General features: G+C 31.7%; 2 protein-coding genes across 9 annotated transcripts in view; one reads left to right on the top strand and one right to left on the bottom strand.

Moving 5' to 3' along the window:
• The window catches only part of LOC114270856 (plant cysteine oxidase 5-like), a 39,166-nt gene extending 28,698 nt beyond the window's left edge, over nt 1–10,468 (bottom strand). The window contains exons 1-6 of one of the 3 annotated variants that reach the window (XR_014339029.1): nt 10,317–10,468; nt 8,562–8,861; nt 6,285–6,430; nt 6,011–6,158; nt 5,349–5,556; nt 4,876–5,257 (exon numbers count right to left, since the gene is read on the bottom strand). Coding sequence is in view for 1 of the 3 variants with exons in the window: in XM_082884713.1 (XP_082740839.1) it covers nt 6,011–6,158; nt 6,285–6,430; nt 8,562–8,583 (316 nt within the window). In the remaining 2 variants the exon portion in view is untranslated. Of the gene's footprint in view, nt 1–4,875; nt 5,258–5,348; nt 5,557–6,010; nt 6,159–6,284; nt 6,431–8,561; nt 8,862–10,316 lie in introns of those variants that run through there. The other 2 variants (XR_014339030.1, XM_082884713.1) reach the window with 2 other exon arrangements.
• Nucleotides 1,150–22,199, top strand: LOC114270851 (cytochrome P450 CYP72A219-like). Of its 6 annotated transcripts, none has more exons than XM_082884704.1 (5): nt 1,150–1,706; nt 19,043–19,260; nt 19,824–20,071; nt 20,552–20,939; nt 21,581–22,199. In XM_082884704.1, the coding sequence occupies exons 1-5, from the start codon at nt 1,397–1,399 to the stop codon at nt 22,007–22,009; spliced, it is 1,593 nt and encodes a 530-aa protein (XP_082740830.1). In that variant the 5' UTR covers nt 1,150–1,396; the 3' UTR covers nt 22,010–22,199. The 6 variants fall into 6 exon arrangements, with proteins under 6 accessions (XP_082740830.1, XP_082740834.1, XP_082740831.1 ...); XM_082884708.1 differs by having other exon boundaries at nt 1,249–1,706; nt 19,043–19,113; XM_082884705.1 differs by lacking the exon at nt 1,150–1,706 and adding an exon at nt 11,534–12,059.
• Nucleotides 22,200–22,940: the final 741 nt, after the last annotated feature.

Here is a 22,940-nt window from a genome sequence, read left to right as displayed (position 1 = left end):
GCATCCATTTCTAATTTTATTTTATTTAATTTCTTAGATAAATTTTGAGTTAGTTTTATGTGATAAACTTAAATAGCTATAGATCCTACACACTTTAATGCACTAATAAGTCTTAGCCTGATAAAGGTTTACGGGTGGTTAGATTCCCACCTAAACCCTGACCACAGTGGCTCCTAGCCCAATGTAGATACCAACAACAAAGATAAGGGACAGGAGAAATGATCCCACCTGAAGCTCTAACAATGGAGCAAACTTTACAAAGAAGGAATTGGGGTGGTTGTGTTGTGCCCCATACAACAGTTACTGTTGTGCAGTTGATGGATCTCATTTCAAGATTTTTATATATAACTAAATAAAGAAGTGGTAAGTAACAAAGAGAAACCGAAAAAGTTCTCAAATCACGATTCAATTAATTCTTATTCAATTTTCTAAATAAATGAAAGTTATGAGAAAAAAATTGTAGAACAACTCACAACTGAGATTCAATCAAGAGCTTTCAATTGATTGCCAGATCTATGATTATAACAAAGTCTACGGCAAAGCACAGGACAAATTGTATTTATAGACCAATTCAAAGATCACTAATATTAAATACGTGCATAAACATATCATAGCAACTTTGTGGATACAATTTGAAGACATCTCAACAATTTTCAAAACAATTCAAGTTTTTATTTTTTATTTGTATGGTCCATGATTTGTGTGTTCATAGGAAAATATTATGGTTACACATCCTATCCATCTTATAACTAAAAAAAAAATGACGTAATTTTAATTTTTTAAATTATAACTAAAAAAAGAAAAAAAAATATCGTAACTAAATACAACATAAAACATAACTTAAAAACTTATGAATCATAACTAAAATAATATCATAATTAAAAAAGGAAATTAATCATAACTAAAAACAAAAATATAATTAAAAGTGTATGCGGTACATCTGTTGTATATTAGAATTTCCCAGGTTCATAACATGGTGGCCATTTAGGCATATTGTCAAACACATAGTCAGCAACATGTGCGAGTTTTGTATTAGGAAAACATGAAAGGAACTTCACATAGGAACAACAGAGTTGCAATAGGGAAAGACAACAATAAGGGCATGTTTGGCATTTAATGCATTTAGGTTCATTGCATTCATTATCCCATCTACCCAAAATAATAATAATAATAATAATACTAATAATGGTCATATATTAAGGATGGAGTGGAGTCAACAATGACTTTTACACCAACAAAATTGTCAAATTTGGGGTGTAATCATCACATCACCATGCTTGTGCATCAAGCATTGCCATCAATTCTACCTCTACATATATCAGTCTGATACCCTGCTCTCTGGGTATCCAATTCCAAGCTTCTTTCTCTCATTTTCTGTGTCTGTGTGTGAACTCTCATGGGTACACATATGGAGATAATAAATGAATCGTCTGGTGCAATCGGATGTGGTATAATTGGTGTAGTATTATTCAGCTTCATATGGGGATCATGGAGAATATTGAATTGGGTATGGTTAAGACCGAAGAAGCTAGAGAGTTGCCTCAGAAAACAAGGTCTCAATGGAAACTCATACAAGCTCTTCTTCGGGGACCTAAAAGAGAGCTCCGCCATGGATAAAGAAGCTAGCTCCACTGGCATCAGCATCTCCGATGACGCAGTGCCTAGTCGTGTCTTGCCCTTCATTCATACCAACATCTCCAACTACGGTGCGTTTCATCACATCTCTCTATGTTTTGATTTGGAGTGAAAGGGGCAACTCTTTATTATTTTGAATTTTAAATTGCCTCAAAATTTTAGGTACCTCTAACAATGCTGTATTAGTTCACCTCATTTTATTGTTAGAAAATGTGAAAGATATATATTTCAGTACTAGGAAAGATAAATAGAAATCTAAATATACAATATCTGAGAGAAAGAAAATGAAAAGAAAAAAAGATAGGGTGCTATAAGGACCAAATTGACGCAAGGGATAAAGTTTAAGGACCAATGATATAATTTACCCAAAAAGATGTTTATTTTTGTTTTTATTTATTGGGTATATTGAATTGGGAGGGAGAATTGAACTTACAACCTCCTAGTAAAGTTGATGAGCTTTGGCCACTGGGCTAATGCCAATAGTTAAAAGATATATCATAGTTGCTAGCTAGTTATATATGATTCGCTACTGCATGTGTAGGTTTTTGCCAACTAAGAGGAACAGGAGGATGAAAGAAATTGATAAAGAAATACATGCTACACTGAGTGTTATCATTGATAAAAGAATGAAGGCAATGAAGGAAGGAGAAACTAGTAAAGATGACTTACTAGGTATATTACTAGAATCAAATCTCAGAGAAATTGAACAGCATGGCAATAACAGGAAAGATGGAATAACTATTGAAGAAGTTATTGAAGAATGCAAGCTCTTCTACATTGCTGGGCAGGAGACCACGTCGATTTTGCTTGTGTGGACTATGATTTTATTAAGTAGGCATCAAAATTGGCAGCAACGTGCAAGGGAAGAGGTATTACAAGTATTTGGGAACGACAAACCCAACTTTGATGGCTTAAATCGCCTCAAAATTGTAAGTACATACTTTTTCTATATACACTCACTTTGGGAAATCATTAATTCTTGTTGACATTATTGCATAAAAGATTATATTCCTACTTACCAAACAAGTATTCGTTGTGCTTTTGTTTTCCTCATTGTTTGTTTTTTCCCCTTCAAATTCAAATTCATTCCCAGATCTTACTTGTTTTTTCCTCATTGTTTGTTTTCCTCATTGTTTGTTTGTTATCTCAGCTTGTTTTTATCTTTTCAAATTCAAATTCATGACCAATAAGATCTGGGAATGTTAATTTTCTTTCATATTTATTTCATGGAAAATGTTAAACTACCAAAATTTCCATACAAAATCTAAAATGATATGTGGCAGTGACATAATTATAAGAATAATTCTATACACCGTAGTGCAGAAAATGCCATATTTAGTACTATATGACATATGTTTACATATTTTGTTACACAAATTATACCATGCTTGAGCAAAACTTTTTTTTTTTTTTTTTTTGGAGCATCATTTTTGCATAAGAAACTACAATTTCATTTGCTAAAAACCCAAAATTTCTGTCAAAATTTGTAGAATATTTTAGGGAAAGAAAAGTATTTTGTATGCACAATATTGCACTTCATGTAAATTTAATTAACTGTAATCTTTAAAACTTCTGTTCCTCAGGTGACTATGATTTTGTATGAAGTTTTACGGTTATACCCCCCGCTAGTTTGGATGGAACGAGTGGTCCATGAAGATATGAAATTAGGAGGAATCACCCTCCCGGAGGGAGTGATAGTTTCTTTACATGTAATGCTGCTACATTTTGACCGTGAAATTTGGGGTGATGATGTAAAAGAGTTCAAGCCAGAGAGGTTTGCAGAAGGAGTGTCAAAGGCAACGAAGAACAATCAAGCTTCGTTTTCCCCATTTAGTTCTGGACCTCGAGTATGTATTGGACAAAACTTCTCAATGTTAGAAGCCAAGATGGCCATAGCTACGATTCTACAACAATTCTTTTTTGAGCTTTCACCGTCCTATACTCATGCTCCGTTCGCTATGTTAACTCTTCAGCCGCAATATGGTGCTCACTTGATTTTACACAAACTTTTGAATATTTTCTATTTGGGGTTTAAATTTCATGAAATATATGGCCTGTACTTTTGATGAAAAAGAAAAGAAAAGAAAAGAAAAGAATCTTGTTGAAGCCAACATTACACTAGATGCAATAATGTGTCTGTATTATGCAAATTTGATTTTTATCATCTTATATTTTGCTCTTTCATCAATAGATGATTAGATTGTTGAGATCTCATTTTGGATTATGAGCATCAGCTTCATATATACTATGGTTTGTTGAGAAAAAAAATGATTTTTATTGTTGTATATACACTATACAAAATTGTCCAATAAAGATTATTTTCCAAACTATTTTGAAGATAGGAAGTGAAGGAAAATATTTTGATTGTCCTTGGTACCCAGTTTGGTTCGACAAACTCTAAGTGGAATACAATAGAATGATTATTTCTTAGTCTTTTTATGAAATAATAATTATTCTATTTATAATATATTTTCTTTTTGATCATTTTTTGGTACTCTGATAAAAATGATCAATTCATTCTACTTTCATTCTAGTAAAATAAAACACTTTCAACCCAATTTTTTTTTTCATCGTTAGAACCACCAAAAATAAATACAATACAATCATTTAAACACACGCCTAAGGAGACACGACTACAAGTACAATGCACATGATAGAGCATTCCAATGGTAATCAAAATCTATTAAAAAAAATACAACCCTGACCATGAATTCATGCCTGCAGATAGTGTGCAACTTTTTCACTTTTGAGATATTGCAACTGGAAAATATGAAAGGAAAAAGAGAAAAAAAAAATGGCTATCAAAATACACTCAAAGAATGTATAAGCAATAGAGCAGAAAGGTAGACCTACTTATCCAAACATGTAGTTAGGCTCTCCACCATTATACAAGAAACACTTAGGGACTTAAAAGCGTTGGGGCCCTAACTTTTCCCATAAATAAAAGACAACAATTGCACAATAATATGACTCGGACAATACCATCACCTGTTTTATTTTATAAATTTAAAAAAAAAAAAAATGAGAGAGAGAGAGAGAGAGAGAGAGCCCAACAAAAGCTGAAGCAAAACCATAGAAACCGAGCTTGAGCTGAAATCAAGATAAACAGAGGTGCAACACAAAAATTCAGAACACAACATATTTGCTGAACAAAATGAAGGGTTTTTTTTTTTTTTTAAACAAAAAATGTTGTACAATCAACAAGAAAAATACTCATGAACAGAACAAGAGTGGGTGCGATTCTTTCAAATTTCGTTGGTGTTCAAAGTGTAAAAGCTGAGGTCACTACATTAGATAACTATATATACTATGTACAAAGTCAAATGCCTAACTCATATTAGCCAACAGAACTTATTATTGTCATGGCTATTGACAACTCAATTCCAGAATTCAACTCAAACTACCCAAATGAAGTGCTCAATTCATTTTTAAAAAGATGGATACAAAAAGAAAAAGAAAAAAAAAAAAAAAAAAACCTCAAGTTTTGATAACACAACCCTTGTACTGCCTTCTCCGAATCACAAAGTCGTCTGGAGGTTGGAACTCATCCAACCAAGTCACTTCCGAGGTGGTCACTCCATCCAATGCAAGAGTACCTTCAATGAAAAAAATAAAACAACACCTGAAAGAATAAAAGCAAAAACATAAAAACTGAGAATTCTCATTTACTAAATTATCAAAATTTACGAATAATGTGCACTAGCAACTCTTACCTGGCAAATCTGCTCTTGGAGACTTCCGGAAATAAGTACAGTGTCTTCCATCCTCAGAAGAGTAAGGTGGAGACAGGATGTCGGATAGCGCCCGGAGTCACGGCTTTGAAATTGTGAATGTTGCCTCCACACGACGGATATAGAATTGTTGGCTCAGAAAGGGCCCTCATCTCACCATTCCCAACAAGCTTGGCAGGTCTTGCACCTGCTACCAAAAACATTCGTAACTTTATATAGCATACTCATTATAGCTTTTTAGATTATTAGCATAAAAGAATTAAAATAGGTTGTAAATCTATTTGATGCAGCTTTTCAGAATCTGTGAAAAAAGTTGAACCGGTTTGGTTAAACAAGTTGAGAGTTTTTTTTTTTTTTGGTGCAAACATTCAAAATGCTCTCAAATAAGCTAAAAAAGTTTATTTATAAGTGCTACCAAACAGGGCCTTTTTTTTTTTTTTTTTTCTGGAATGTCAGTCCATCAAAAAGACTTATATTTGAAGTTTTAGACCATCAAAAGACTTGCATTTAAAGTTTTTCCATCGAAGGACATTAGTAAACCCTAAATCAATCAAACATTTTTAGGCAGCATAGAACCAGTTAAATATATTGAAAATATATAGATATATATATATATATATATCTATATAGCCAAAAGAGCAAACCTTGCAATTGATCAGAAGGCCCAGGCACATCAATCCAATCAAATGATTTTACATTTAATGTACCATATAGAAGCTTGCTCAACACAGTCATTCCAGGATGATTATGAAGAGGTATAATAGAGGAAGGTGGCATGCAGAATATTCCCATCTGCAAGAAAATTCAGAAACCAATGGATTCCATGATTTAGTTTGCCAATTTCCATATCAATCACATTGATGGTTGTATAACTAGAATGAACTGTAACTGGTATGTATGCCTAAGTACAACACTTACACAGAAACTTTCACACTCGTGTAAATGCAGGTATTTGATTGGTGGCAGTGACTGAAGACTCCCATTACGTCCATGTGAAGAATTTGTCCACGCACGTAACAACTGTGCCTCCTGCTTAAGACCGACATCCGAGGGCTTGATTTTGCCTGCAACACAAATAAGTGTTAAGAGGTGTACTATAACACTCAGTGGCAGCTCCAGGATCTTTTTCTCATTGTGGTCAATGATTTAAGTTCCAAAAATTATATTTAAAATTAAAAAAAAAAAAAAAAATCACTCTTACAAATATCTATCACTCATATCTAACTAATAATTTGACAGAGACAATTTAAAATTTCAGAATTCACAAATAAAGGAAAACTTTAGCATATTCATACTACATAGAAAAAAAATGTAAATACACAAGATTCTATAGTTGCCATAGATGAATTTTCATATTTTGAAAAATTGTTGCATAATTGTTTCAGTATTATTACCATCAAATACATCATTTTCAAGGTACTTGACCAAGCAAGCATTCATCTACTCATATCCCATTCGATTGCACAAATTGAAAACCTCTTTCTACCATTGCAGTCACTAGTAAAAGCAAATCTAATTTCACAAGTAAATAGGTTGATGGATATACAATATTTGTCTCTAAATTTTCTTAGTAACATCACCAATCCCTTTTAGCTCTACAAGCCTTGCCACTGCAGAGCAAATCAATGTAGTTCTAAAGTTGATTCAAGGAAATTTATCAACCATATGTTGAAATCCCAAACAATAACCACATTTTATTACCAAATCATTATATTAGAAACATAATTAAAGAAGACACAGACCCAAAAACAACCCTAAATTAATCAATATCACAATATATATATATATATATATAAATTGTATAGATTCTTCAACTAAAGATCCCATCAAGGACATAATATAAAATTGGAACCGAACTACAGAAAAAATAACGTATATACAAACTGGCAAAGAAAAACCATACATACAGTCTCAGATATTCAATGAAGTTCATTGTTGATTGTATATGGTTTGGACAAATATAGAGATGACTTGAAATATTTTTAGGCCGTTCAATTGCTCTAAGCTAATTGCAGTGGTATCAATTATGTAAGTTAGAGCATCTTCAATGACTGGATAAGTAAAGAGCTAGTTATTGCTATAATTTAGCAAAGAATAGTGTTAAAATGCCTTATTTTAGCAATGTTGGTCCAATGGTACAAATGTAAAATCTTCAATTTTCTCACCCAATGTCAAATCAAAATGCTATATGTGCATTCCTAGATGAAAGCTATAAACACAAAGATTTTAGCTACAGGTTAACCTTGTGCTATATTTGACACAACATTTACCTATAGGCTAAGAAGTACGGACACGGACACAGACACGGACACAGACACGGACCCGGATGCGGATGCAGACACGGGACATAGCGATTTCAAAAAAATGGGGACACTGACAAGGCGGGAATTTGACAATAAAATATGTTTTCATATATTTTTATTTGCTATCTAGATTAATATTACATCAAAAAATAATCAACATTAACAAAAACTAGCTCTAATTCTAATTTTTTTTTTAAAAGAACTTTTAAATTAACACTTATAGTTTATATCTTTCTTTATGGATGATCTATTAGGCATTTAAATCTAAGAAAAATAATAATAAACATTAAACATTCAACATTCATGAAAAGCATTAAATAAAATTGGGGAAAAAATAACTTAGCATGTCTCTAGTGTGTCCCTGAAATGTCTTCCGCGTGTCATTTGAAAATAAATTAATTAAATAAGGGGATACACCATGTGGTGTGTCCCATACGTGTCCCCAAAATGCCCATGTGTCCGACACAGATACGACACTTGTTTTAAAGTGTCAGTGCTTCATAGCCTATAGGTAATACATAGCAAGCCATATGCCTCACCATTGGAGTGAAAATTTGGAAGCTTCAAGTTAAGAATAGCAACAACAAGCCATATAGCACACAAAGGGGAAGCTAATAGGGGATCAATTTTACCTAAATATATTCCACGGTTTTCCCAAAATCTAGTGGGGTCAATTTACTCCACACATGTGGCGCCGCCATTATAACACTCGATGGAGTGCAATACAGATTTTTAAGCCAGCAAACATAAACAACATAAAGCATGACATTTACAACAATCTCAACATTAGAGCATGTATTAAATATAGTTACCTTACCATTATCCATGGCAAGTAAATAAAGATTCAAGAATAAAGCACTAGAGAAAAAATTCAAATATCTGACTAACATACCCAGACAATTTAAAAGAAACATATCAGGCCCAAAGTATACGGTGATGAAACACGGTCAAAAGTTGTCAAATAGATCATCTCACATACATAGTCCAACTTCCAACCTACATTCACAAAATCACTAAGAGAATACATTCTGTGCTTGCGTAAGTTCAAATTTTTGAAACCGAGCACGTTGTCATGACCTTTCCTCCAATCTTCATTTAAATGGGGGTCTTGCTGTAAGAAATTCAGCAGAATGTGACAACGTGGTGACTTCACTTAGTTCTTGGTGATATCTCGCGCAGCTTTTGGTAGCAACTATGAAGATGGAAGAAAGATATTCAAACTTCAGAAAGAACTACTTGTACTTATAATCCAGGCTATCAGTACAGTTTACATCCCAGACTGGAGGTAAAATCAAATTGCTTCAAATACTTAATTTGAATATTTTTCTATTTGGTTGGACTTGCATATATTAGTTTGAGAGGAAGTAAAATAGTAGGTAAAATTGTAGGTACCTCTAGCAATATTGTATTAGTTTAGCTCCTTTTTTTGTTAGCAAGATAAATAGAAATCTAAATATACGATATTTCAAAAAAAAAAAAAAAAATGAAATGAAAAAAAGATAGGGTGCTACAAGGACCAAATTGACACAAGGGATAAAGTTTAAGGATCATCAATGTAATTTGCCCAAAAAGATGTTTATTTCTGTTTTTATTTTTTATTTATTAGGTATATTGAATGGGGAGAGGGAATCGAATCTATGACCTCCTAGTAAAGTTGACGAGCTCTGGCCATTGGGCTAACACCAATACTAAAAAAGTTATATCATAGTTGCTAGCTAGCTATATATGCTTCACTATTGCATGTTTAGGTTTTTGCCAACTAAGAGGAACAAGAGGATGAAAGCAATTGGTAAAGAAATACACGCCACACTAAGTGTTATCATCGATAAAAGAATGAAGGCAATGAAGGAAGGAGAAACTAGTAAAGACGACTTACTGGGTATATTACTAGAATCCAATCTCAGAGAAATTGAATAGCATGGGAATAACAGGAAAGATGGAATGACTATTGAAGAAGCTATTGCAGAATGCAAGCTATTCTACATTGTTGGGCACGAGACCACGTTGATTTTTCTTGTGTGGACTATGATTTTATTAAGTAGGCATCAAAATTGGAAACAATGTGCAAAGGAAGAGGTATTGAAAGTATTTGGGAAAGACAAACTCAATTTTGATGGCTTAAATCGCCTCAAAATTGTAAGTACATACCTTCTACTATCTTTTAGTTATGTTTGACCAAAATTGGCATACAGTACACACCCTTTGAAAGGGATATATCATATGTATCCCTAATTATAACATTTTTTTTTAGTTATGATCAATTTTTCTTTTTAGTTATGACAATATTTTAATTATGACTCATGAGATCTTTGGTTATGCTTTATGTAGGGTTCAGTTATGACTTTTTTTTTTTTTGGTTTATAGTTATGTTTGACTTCATATACTTTCTACCATCTTGAAATTACATCAATGAACGTCCTCTTTGAGTCACATCTATCTTCTTTTACATAGTGTATGTTTTGTTGGAATGAAATTGTTTGTTGTTGGTTTGAAAGCTTGGAATATTAGCATATCATCTTAAATTTTAAGATCATGATTCCATGAATTCCAATCATAACATGCATTGCCAGCTTCAAAAAACAGAAGATAGAAGAAAGGAAAAAATAAATTATTTGTGAAGATATGTGAGGGTCATAATAATACTAACCCCCTTGTGTAGTCTTAAATTATTAATGTCGCACCGCCTTGGGTGGTTTTGCTCCATTAATGACATGCTTGCCCAACACGAGAATTGACACCTCTTTGGTACATCCATCTCTGCAATGCATTTAGTCTGATGTACATACATACTGCGAGAAACTAGTGACAAACTACATTTCAGATGGAACATGATGTGTTGAAAAGGCCATTTCAGCCTAACCCGGCCTGGCCCACTCTTGATCGCATCCATTTATAATTTTATTTTATTTTATTTTTTTGGATAAATTTTGAGTTAGTTTTATGTGATAAACTTAAATAGCTATATAGGTCCTGTACACTTTAATGCAGTAATAAGTCTTAGCCTGATAAAGGTTTAGGGATGGTTAGATTCCCACCTAAACCCCAACAACAGTGGCTTCTAGCCCAATGTAGACACCGACAACAAAGATAAGGGACAGGAGAAATGATTCCACCTGAAGCTCTAACAATGGAGCAAACTTTACAAAGAAGGAATTGGGGTGGCTGCTGTGCGGACTGTTGTGCAGTTGATGGATCTCATTTCAAAATTTTTATATATAACTAAACAGAAAAGTGGTAAGAAACGAAGAGAAACCGAAAAAGTTCTAAAATCACGATTCAATTAGTTCTTATGCAATTTTCTAAATAAATGAAAGTTATGAGAAAAAAATTGTAGAACAACTAACACCTGAGATTCAATCAAGAGCTTTCGACTGATTCCCAGATCTATGATCAGAACAAAGCCTACAGCAAAGCACAGAACAAATTGTATTTATGGACCAATCCAAAGAGCACTAAATATTAAACAAGCATAAACATATCATAACAACCTTGTGGATACAATCTGAAGACATCTCAACAATTTTCAAAACAATTCAAGTTTATATTTTATATTTTTTACTTTTTGAAAAAAAATAAAATATGATTTAACTTATATTTATTTGTATGGTCCACGATTTGTGTGTGTTCATAGGGAACACTATTATAACTAAAAAAAAAAAATGATATAACTTTAATTTTTGAGTTATAACTGAAAAAAGGCAAAAATATCGTAACTAAATGCAACCTAAAACATAACTATGGAAATTATGAGTCATAACTAAAATAATATCATAATTAAAGGAAAAAAAAATGATATAATTAAAGGTTTATATGATGCACCCTTTTTAAAAAGGCCTATATTAAAATTTCCCATGTTCATAACATGGTGGCCATTTAGGCATATTGTCAAACACATAGTCAGCAACATGTGCAAGTTTTGTATTAGAAAAACATATATAATGGTCATAGATAGATAAGGATGGAGTAGAGTCAACAATGACTTTTATACTGACCAAATTGTCAAAGTTGGGGTGCCATGGTCTCTGGGTATCCAATTCCAAGCTTCTTTCTCTCATTTTCTCTGTCTGTGTGTGAACTCTCATGGGTACACATATGGAGATAATAAATGAATCGTCTGGTGCAATCGGATGTGGTATAATTGGTGTAGTATTATTCAGCTTCATATGGGGATCATGGAGAATATTGAATTGGGTATGGTTAAGACCGAAGAAGCTAGAGAGTTGCCTCAGAAAACAAGGTCTCAATGGAAACTCATACAAGCTCTTCTTCGGAGACCTAAAAGAGAGCTCCGCCATGACTAAAGAAGCCGGCTCCACTCGCATCAGCATCTCCGATGACGCAGTGCCTAGTCGTGTCTTGCCCTTCATTCATACCAACATCTCCAACTACGGTGCGTTTCATCACATCTCTCTATGTTTTGATCTGGACTGAAACGGGCAACTCCTTTTTATTTGGGTAACACCCACCAGATCTCTTAGACCATCTCCAACCCCTCACCAAACTTGGCATCAAACTTAAATTTTGATGAAAAATTTATTATTTGGTGCTTTAAAAATAGCACCAAATCGATATCAAATTGAGAATTCACCAAACAATTCATTAAAGTGAGGATAGAATACTGATTTCAACAAATCACTGTTTGTCACCGTTGAGGGAGACCAGCCGGTTGACCGGCCGGTCGACCACTAAAAGGTTCAAACAATTCAAAATTTATAGGTTCAAACAATTAAAAAAAAAAAAATTGCCTTATCAGTTGACCAACCGGTTGACCACTAAAAGGTTCAAACAGTTCAAAAAAAAAATTCAAACAATTCAAAAAAATAAAAAATAAAAAATTTTGCCCTTACCGGTCGACCAACCGGTTGTCCCGGCACAAATTTGATGAAAGTTCACCGTTAGAGCTAGTGATATCAAATTTGGTGAAATGAGTCATTTTTTACTCAAATTTGATGAAAAAAGAAGTTCACCGTTGGAGATGCTCTTAGAGCATCGCACCGAGTTCTTCAAAATTTTAGTTAAATTAAAACTGAAAATTTTATTTTGCTATTTTAACTAGTTACCCATTTCATCAAATTTACTATTTTAACTCAATCCTATTAAAATATTATTTTATTGTTGTATTTTCTATTATTTATTTATTTTATTAAATTGATGAAGAGCAGCCAAATAATTTTTAAAAAATGCAAAAAAAAAAAAAAAATGTTCTTGATCGGCCGGACGTTCTGGTGGACTTTCGGTTACACCCAAATCTCGTGTTGTAGCGATGAACAGTTGCTCGCTTCATCAGAAGAGTTACTGTAGCAAATTTAACAAAACGTTAATTTAGAAAAAATTTGTTGAGATTGGTGGAGGGAGAATTTGATGATTTATTAGTTATATTTTAACTTTTTGTTATTTTGAAGAAGCTGATGCTGATGCTATTAGGTTTGAAAAATTATATTTATTCTCATTAGAATGACATATTTATTCCTTAGTCTTTATACATATAAAATAATAAAATAATATTGATATTTTGTTTATATCATTTAAACAATCATCTTTTTTGATTTAATTCACACAAAAAATTGAATTTCTTTATTTTTCGTGTTTGTTATTTTTATTAATTTTTAAAAATATTTTAAGTAATTTTTTTTTTAGATACACATAATCTAAATGTACTTAAGAAATATAACATTTTGTGATTTTTTTTAATTCACCAAATACAAAAAATACAAAAAATATAAAAATTTAGTAGTACTGTAATAAATATGAATGACAGTATTTGGTAATAATATAATAAATGTGGGTGAATAGACGAGAAATAAAAATGATAGTGAAAATAAAAATGAAAAATTCTATTCATATAAAAAAAATTATACAAAAAAATATCATAAAAGTATTGTGATAGTAATGTTGCTGTAAATATAAATCATGTTTATAGTGTTTTGTTTTAAAGTGAAATGTCACCATTAAGTTATGTCATTGTGTTTGAAAATTCTATATAAAATTTATGTTTGTATATCGTCACTTAATAAGAATATATTCAAGTAGAATTTAATGATAGAAAGTTGTAAATGTAGTCATGATGATAGGAAGAAGAAATGGTAGCAAAAAAGAACAAAATGGTCATTTAAAAATTTTAGGGCATGACATCAGCTATCCAAGGGCAATTTGTAATGAGATTACAAACTTCATGAAGGAAAATGTAATTTTCCAAACGTGAAAGGGGAATCTGTATAAAACAGAAATCTCAGGGAGTGTTAGTGTAATTTACTCTTTTTATTTTGAATTTTGAAAAATAATTTTTTTGTGTGTTTTTAATCCTTTCTTATTTTTATTTTTATAGTATAGTTAGAAAATTCTATTTGACGTATTTATATCCTAATTATTTATAATATATTCTTATATTTTAATAAGTCCTATTATTTAAATATTTGATCAATTAAATTTTAATTATCATATTTAAGATATTTTATGAACAATTTTATCTTATAAATATTTTTTTTAAGCCCTTAGCAACTTAGCGTATCCTATTTTGGACATTTTTTTTTCTGTATATTAAATTCAAAAAGAAAAAATTAGTGAAACATCCCTCTCTAATTTTGTGTAATAGGAGAGCTCCAATATTTTTTTTTATTAACTAAGGTCCTTGATGAAATTTCTATGTGATCATCCTAGGGAAATTTCAAAATTTCTTTATAAAATCAGAGAAATTTCTCTATGAAAATTGAAAATTCTCTATGTTGAGGCAAAATTCTATATGTCGATTTTTTTTTTTTGTGAAAATGTTGAGAGACCCTAGCTATTATGAAAATATTGTATGTCATTTATATTATAAAATCTTAATATCAGAGACCTTTAAAAAAAAATTCTTTTTAAAAATTCATAATTTTTATTGTGCATATACATATATATTTGATGAAATTTATTAAAAGAAAGTACAAAATAAGATAAACGTTAGCCCAATTTATTTGAGATCTCACTTGAATACGCGATTTTATAAAATAAAAAATAAATAAATTTGCCAGTGTGAGTCCTCCATGATGTGAACATTCACGTTAAATAAATTTGACAATGTGAATGTTCACATTTGAGAATATTTGCATTATCAATGTGAACATTAATGTGCTCTTCACTCTATTATCATTAGGGATATTTTGATAACTATGTCACACATAAGACTTATTTGGAACATAAGACAATAATTTAAACTAAATAGAACATAAGAGAAATTTATGAATAAATGTCCCTATTTTAAAATATAAAAGTAAATTAAATATCTAAAAATAAAAAAATTAGTAAAACATCATTCTCCAACTTTGGGTATCATGTCACAGACCAAATGTCAAACAGTTGGTGAGCAAAAAAAATATTGATGTGAACAAAAAAACAACTTGAACAAATCTGGCCTGGCAAGATTGAACAAAAATCCAATTCAAAATCAACATAAACAACAAATTTGAGCAAATCTTTTGAAAACAATTAAAAATATGTTTTTCTATTTAAAAATGTTGCCAAATAAAAATAAAAACAAAGACAAGCTTTGCCATCAAAATCTTGCAAGGAACAAAGAAAATTAACTGCAATTTATGTTGAATTTTTGTTTGGAGAAGAAACTGATGAGGAGAATAAAGAGAGAGATAGAGAGCCATTGTGTTGAAGAAGAAACGATAGTTTTTTAATGTCTAGACAGACTTCAACCCTCGCTAGATGCAACGAGGCTTCCGTACTGCTGCTATTCTGGCCCGGCAAGTAGCGAGACTGGTGGAGTGACTTTTCTTGCAAATCCTTTGCCAAGTTAGCTAACAGGAAATACCAACTGTTCGCGGTGTGCGATGTTGTTGCTGGTCGGAGATGGGTGCTCCAGTGCGACGGTGGCTGGTCGGAAATAGGTGCTCCTTGTGATGGTGGCAGGCAGCTCTCTATGGAATGAGAGAAAGAGAGATGATAGAGGATGAGAGAGAAGAGTGAGAGTGTGGGATATTTTATATGGATGGTTATTAGTGACTAAAATTTTTTAGTCGCTGAAAGTATTTTATAGATCACTCCAAAATATTTAAAATATTTCCCTCCAATAATTTTAGTTTTTTGGCTACTAAAATTATTTTTCGTCACTAAAAATAAATTTTTGGCAACTAAAATTTTGGTCACCAAAGGTAAAAAATAATTTTTTATTTTCCATTCAGCGACTAAATGGTTTTAGTAGCCAAAATTCAACATACGGTGACTAAATTATTTTTTTTTGTCGCCAATTCTAGCATTTTTGGCGACTAAATTTTTTTTAGAGCCAATAACCAATATACCTCGACTAAAAATAATTAATAGCTAATTATTTTATTTTTGCCGACGAAAAAAAAATTTTGGCCGCCATTTCTACAAGTTTTGCAACTAAATTTTTTTTAGTCACCAATTTTAGTCGCCGAATGTGCATTTTGTTGTAGTGGTAGTTGGAGAGGTTCAATTTATTTATTTTTATTAGCTAAGATCCCTCGATGGAATTTATCTGTAAAATCAAAGAAATTTCTGTGAAAATTGAAATTTATTTATGTCGGGGCGAAATTTCTTAGTGTCAAATTTTCTTTGTAAAAATGTTGAGGGATTCCAACTATTGTGAAAAATATTGTATGTATTTTATCTTATAAAATCTTAATATCAGGGATTTTTAAAAAAAAATTCCTATAAAATTTAGGGTGAATTACACTAACGGTTTATATAGTTTGGGATTTGTGTTACTTTGATCCCTAACTTTTCAATTGTGACACATTTGATCCTGAGTTTTGAATCTTGTTCTAAATAAGAACAATTGAATATATCATTGCTCAATTTCAAGGGCAAAATCATCAATTTGATAAAATATAAACTAATTTGATAAAAATAAATGTCAAAAAAATATTTTTGAATTTTTAAAAATTATTTCTACCCACCAAAGATAAAATTATGTAAAATTAATAAATATTTTACATACTTATTTCTTTATTTATTTTACCAAATTAATTTTTATTATGTGTCTGGATGATGATCATGTAATGAGTGGTTGTTTTTATTTTCATTAAATTAGTTTTTATTTTTCCAAAAGTCGAATATGGCGACAACTTTGATATCATTATTAAACCAATCTATTAAATCAAAAAATCCAAAATTAAAAACATTTCATATATTAAATATATCGATTACACATTAAAAGCCTAACAACCACCCATTATATGATCATCATTCAAACACATAATAAAAATTAATTTGGTAAAAATAATAATAAATAAATCTGTAAAAGATATATCAATTTACATAATTTTATTTTTGGTGGGTAGAAATAATTTTTAAAAATTCAAAAATAATTTTTTGACATTTATTTTTGTCAAATTAGTTTATATTTTATCAAATTGACGACTTTGCTCTTGAAATTAAGCAATGATATCTTCAATTGTCCTTATTTGGAACAAGATTTAAAATTCAGGATCAAATGTATTACAATTGAAAAGTCAATGACCAAAGTGACACGAGCCCCAAACTATAGAGTATGTTAGTGTAATTTGCTCTAAAATTTATTAAATAATTTATTTTTTTGTAAATATTTTACTTTTTTTTAAGTATATTTAAAACATAAAAAAAATTAATTAACATAATAAAAATGTTCACTAATAGCAAAATATAAGAATTGAAAATTAAAAAAATTATTTTTGAGAACTCAAAATCAAACAAAAATACTTTTTGATTTGGATAATATAGTCAATATAATTTTCCATGTAAGTTCTTTGTAGTATTGAACAGTTTGCGCTTTTAGCTGTGTTTAATTCATGGATTTGGGGATTCATATGGATTTGGTTATGGATTTAGAAAAAAGAAAGAGAAAATGTCGGTGAAATATAAATCAACATTTCACACATCTTTTCTATTTGTCTTTCCAAATTCCCTTTCAAATCCATCAATTAAACACGGCCTAAGATCATGAATATGTGACTTAGATAAAGAAATTTATTGACTTGATAGAGAATGCTAGACTTCATGAGCATGTGTTTGCCCTAGAACATGGGGAAAAAAGGTCTTGAAATGCTATTTCTAGATGAATCAGTGAAAAATGATGGTGGGCATGGAATGGATTCATCAACATAACCAAGAAGAGCATAACTTTCGACTTGATTTTTCCACAAAATGAAATTTTTGATAGTGACAATGATGCAAGACAGATTCGAAATAGGCCTAAGTATGAGCAAAACACAAATAACAGGGCAGTTTTGGGGTCTAAACAGCAACGTGAACAGTATGCGTGAACAACGATTTGTAGGAAGTAAAGGAAGGGTTAAAGAAGGATAGATTGAGGTATCACACCTAGGAAACCCAAGGCATCACACCAAGGGGCTCTTTAGCATTGCACAATCATAGAAGCATAAGCTTAATTTTCATTCATTCAATCATGCTTTGCCACAAGACTTACAATCTATTTTATACTAACTTCATCTTGACTCTAAAACTTTCCAAATTAAATGACATAACTAACTTAGACTCCCCAGGACTCTTTAATGCATTAATCATATGGAAGACACCAGAAGACTGTTTGACCAACTAAATAACCCAAAGACCTTGACAGAAATTTAAAGACATTTGGCTTGAGAAACTCAAAAGACACTTTTAAATAAATTCCAAGTCTAGTTAATCTCCCAAGCAGGCCTCACATCATCTAGCATATGCCAAATTAAGGCTTAGGCCTTAGAACCGTCAGATCCACGCCTTTTATGGACTTTAATTGGCTGTTGCCATTTCCCAGCAGACAAGGGAGTGAAAATTGGATACAAGAAAATCTAATGAAGGTAAGAAAATTTGAATCCAGTGATTGAATATGTAAAACAAAACAATTCAGATAGTCGAAACAAGACATATATGAGATAATCATAATGAAGACTGAAGAAGATAAATCTCAACTTGAGAAGTTGCAGTCGCAGAACAGAGTTAAGAATAAACTCTAATGAGATTGCCAAAATACGGAAAATTGTTACCTGAAAAAGAAGAATGACGTCTTCAGTAGATGACAGACACAACAGCGTAGCACTACTAACTAACTCAATGATGGACACAGTTGTAACTACCATAACTAACTCTTCTTGCTTACTGTAAGCAAGAATTTTACTTGCTTAATTTGGAAAATATGGGTTGTGTGATATTATTAATTAACTCATCATGTCATGGTCACGTGTACATATTTAGTTTGCTTTATGAACTTCACTAAAAACCAATTCAAACCAAACAAAGTCTTAAGTCCCATCAAATGGGGTCGGCAAACCAAACCATGCTTTACGAACCTCACTATTCACGTATATATTGCTTGTTTCAGTTTGTTCAAGGAATATTAATTCAATCGCTCTTGAACTTCTGCTTGATGTGTTCGGTTATAAGTTGCAGGAAAGAAGTCTTTTACGTGGTTTGGACCAATACCAAATATTAACATCGTGGACCCTGAACTTGTAAAGGAGGTATTGTCTAAGAATTTCAACTATCAAAAGGCCAGGTCAAATCCATTTATCAAGTTGGTAGCCAATGGACTGACTACTCTTGATGGTGAGCAATGGACTAAACACAGAAAAATCATCAACCCAGCTTTCCATATGGAGAAGTTGAAGGTTATTTCCACCGTGTTTTTTTTATTTCTTTTATTTTAATATCATTAGGGTTCAATACAGTGTCGGTCCCCAAAGTATGCACTCTATTTCATTTTGGTCTCCCACTCTCCGATTTTTCAAATGAGTCAATTTGGTCTCCAACTAATATGGTTCGATATTTCCATCCAAATTTGAAGAAAAAAAAAAAATATCCCATGCTTCCATTATAAAATTTGGACCATTTAAACACAAATTGGACAAGTTGGGGACCAAATTGACACGTTTAAATATCAGGGATTAGAATGACATAGAATGTATACTTTGAGGACCAATAGTGTATTTAACCATATTAGTTATTTAAGCTTAGTTCCTCCATTTAGTTAAATGTTTTAGTGGTCGTTTGCTGTGTCTAAATGCAACTTCATGATAGAACAAAATTCTACATATATATATATATATATATGTATATATATCAATTGGTTTCCAAGTGTTGTCTTCTTCTTCTTTTTCTTCTTCTTCGTGTACAGCTTGCAATATGGTTATTGACAGAGTCTTGGTTTTTGGTCTTTTGATTTTGTTTATAGCATATGGTACCTGCATTTTATTTGTGCTGTAGCGAGATGATAAGCAAATGGGAGAACAATATTGCCTCAACAGAAGGGTCATGTGAGGTGGATGTGTGGCCTTATCTTCAAACTTTGACTAGTGATGTGATATCTCGCGCAGCTTTTGGTAGCAGCTATGAAGATGGAAGAAAGATATTCAAACTCCAGAAAGAACTAATTGTACTTGTACTCCCGACTGTCAGTAGACTTTACATCCCAGGCGCGAGGTAAAATCGAATTGTCTCAAATACTTAATTTGAATTTTTTTTATTTGGTTGGACTTGCATATATTAGTTTGAGAGGAAGTAAAATAGTAGGTAAAATTTTAAGTACCTCTAACATTGCTGTATTAGTTTAGGTCCTTTTTTTGTTAGAAAATGTGAAAGATATATATTTCAGTACTAGGAAAGATAAATAGAAATCTAAATATACGATATTTGAGGAAAAAAAATGAAAGAAAAAAAGATAGGGTGCTACAAGGACCAAATTGACACAAGAGATAAAGTTTAAGGACCACTAATGTAATTTGTCCAAAAAGATGTTTATTTTTGTTTTTATTTATTGGGTATAATGAATGGGGAGGGGGAATCGAACCTATGACCTCCTAGTAGAGTTGACGAGCTCTAGTCACTGGGCCAACGCCAATAGTTAAAAAGATATTTCATAGTTGCTAGCTAGCTATATATGCTTTGCTACTGCATGTGTAGGTTTTTGCCAACTAAGAGGAACAGGAGGTTGAAAGAAATTGATAAAGAAATACATGCTACACTGAGTGTTATGATCAACAAAAGAGTGAAGGCAATGAAAGAAGGAGAAACTAGTAAAGATGACTTACTAAGTGTATTACTAGAATCAAATCTCAGAGAAATTGAACAACATGGGAATAACAGGAAAGATGGAATGGCTATTGAAGAAGTTATTGAAGAATGCAAGCTATTCTACATTGCTGGGCAGGAGACCACGTCGATTTTGCTTGTGTGGACTATGATTTTATTAAGTAGGCATCAAAATTGGCAACAACGTGCAAGGGAAGAGGTATTACAAGTATTTGAGAACGACAAACCCAACTTTGATGGCTTAAATCGCCTCAAAATTGTAAGTGCATACTTTGGGAAAACATCAATTCTTTTGCATACTTTGGGAAATCATTAATTCTTTGCGAAATCATTAATTCTTGTGTACATTATTGCATAAAAGATTATATTCCTACTTACCAAACAAGTATTCAGTGTGCTTTTGTTTTCCTCATTTTTTGTTTTTTCCCTTTCAAATTCAAATTCATGACCAGTAAAAGACCCTTAAAAATGCATGCACCATTTTGTTATGCCAATAAGATCTAGGAATGTTAATTTTCTTTCATATTTATTTTATGGAAAATGTTAAACTACCAAAATTTCTATACAAAATCTAAAATGATATGTGGCAGTGACATAATTATAAGAATAATTTTTTACAGCATAGTGCAGAAAACACCATATTTAGTACTATATGGCATTGACATGTGTTTACATATTTTGTTACACAAATTATACCATGCTTGAGAAAAACAAGCAAACAAGAAAAAAACTCGGAGCATCATTTTTGCATGAGAAACTACAATTTCATTTGCTAAAAAACCCAAAATTTCTGTCAAGATTTGTACAATATTTTAGGGGAAAAAAATATATTTTGCATGCACAATGTTGCACTTCATGTAAATTTAATTAATTGTAATCTTTAAAACTTCTCTTCCTTAGGTGACTATGATTTTGTATGAAGTTTTACGGTTATACCCGCCATTTGTTCGGATGGAACGAGTGGTCCATGAAGATATGAAATTGGGTGGAATCACCCTCCCGGAGGGAGTGATAGTTTCTTTACAGGTAATGTTGCTACATTATGACCATAAAATTTGGGGTGACGATGTAAAAGAGTTCAAGCCAGAGAGGTTTGCAGAAGGAGTGTCGAAGGCAACAAAGAACAACCAAGCTTCATTTTTCCCATTTAGTTCGGGACCTCGGGTATGTATTGGACAAAACTTCTCAATGTTAGAAGCCAAGATGGCCATAGCTACAATTCTACAACAATTCTCTTTTGAGCTTTCACCGTCCTATACTCATGCTCCGTTCACTATGGGAACTCTTCAGCCTCAATATGGTGCTCACTTGATTCTACACAAACTTTAGAATATTTTCTATCTGGGGTTTAAATTTCATGAACTATACGGCCTATACTTCTGATGAAAAAGAAAAGAACAGAAAATAATATCATTGAAGCCAACATCACACTTGATGCAATATGTGTCTGTATTATGCGATTTTCATCATCTTGTATTTTGCTCTTTCATCAATATATGATTAGATTATTGAGATCTCATTTTGGATTTTGAGCATCAGCTACATATACTATAGTTTGTTGAAAAAGAAAAAAAAGATTTTTATTGTTGTATATATAGAACATACAAAATTGTCCAATAAAGATTATTTTCCAAACTATAGGTAGGAGAAAGGAAGTGAAGGTAAATATTTTGACTGTCCTTGGTAGCCAGTTTGGTTTGACAAACTGAGTGGAATACAATAGAATGATTATTTCTTAATCTTTTTTATGAAATAATAATGATTCTATTTGTAATGTATTTTTTTATTAATCTCTTTTCGGTGAACGAACCGTGAGAATTGATACCCTGATAAAAATGATCAATTCATTCAACTTCATTCTACTAAAATAAACACTTTCAACCCAAAATCTTTGTTTTCATTGTTAGAACCACCAAAAATAAATAAGATACAATCATTTAAACACACGCCTAAGGAGACACTACTACAAGTACAGTGCACCTGTTAGAGCATTGCAATGGGAATCAAAATCTATTAAAAAAAAGAAGGCGGCAATTTGAAATTCAAAATACAACCGTGACCATGAATTCATGCCTGCAGATAATGTGCAACTTTTTCACCTTGAGATATTGCGACTGGAAAATATGAAAGGAAAATAATAATAATAATAATAATAATAATAATAAAAATTACACTCAAAGAATGTATAAGCAATAGAGCAGAAAGGGAGACCTACTTATCCAAACATGGAGTTAGGCTCTCCACCATTATACAAGAAACA

This window comes from Camellia sinensis, chromosome 8 (genome assembly GCF_055761805.1).
Source record: "Camellia sinensis isolate YWXY chromosome 8, ASM5576180v1, whole genome shotgun sequence".
Taxonomy (NCBI): domain Eukaryota; kingdom Viridiplantae; phylum Streptophyta; class Magnoliopsida; order Ericales; family Theaceae; genus Camellia; species Camellia sinensis.
Note: the sequence above shows the minus strand (reverse complement) of the source record. Positions and strands in the feature narration are given on the sequence as shown.

What these genes read in the sequence shown, in the direction of transcription:
- LOC114270851 (XM_082884703.1), top strand. Translation starts at nt 11,750, where the DNA reads ATGGGTACACATATGGAGATAATAAATGAATCGTCTGGTGCAATCGGA. An exon ending in TACCAACATCTCCAACTACG is followed by an intron (nt 12,060 to 19,036) that starts GTGCGTTTCATC and finishes TTCGGTTATAAG; the next exon opens with TTGCAGGAAAGAAGTCTTTT. An exon ending in GCTTAAATCGCCTCAAAATT is followed by an intron (nt 20,940 to 21,580) that starts GTAAGTGCATAC and finishes TCTCTTCCTTAG; the next exon opens with GTGACTATGATTTTGTATGA.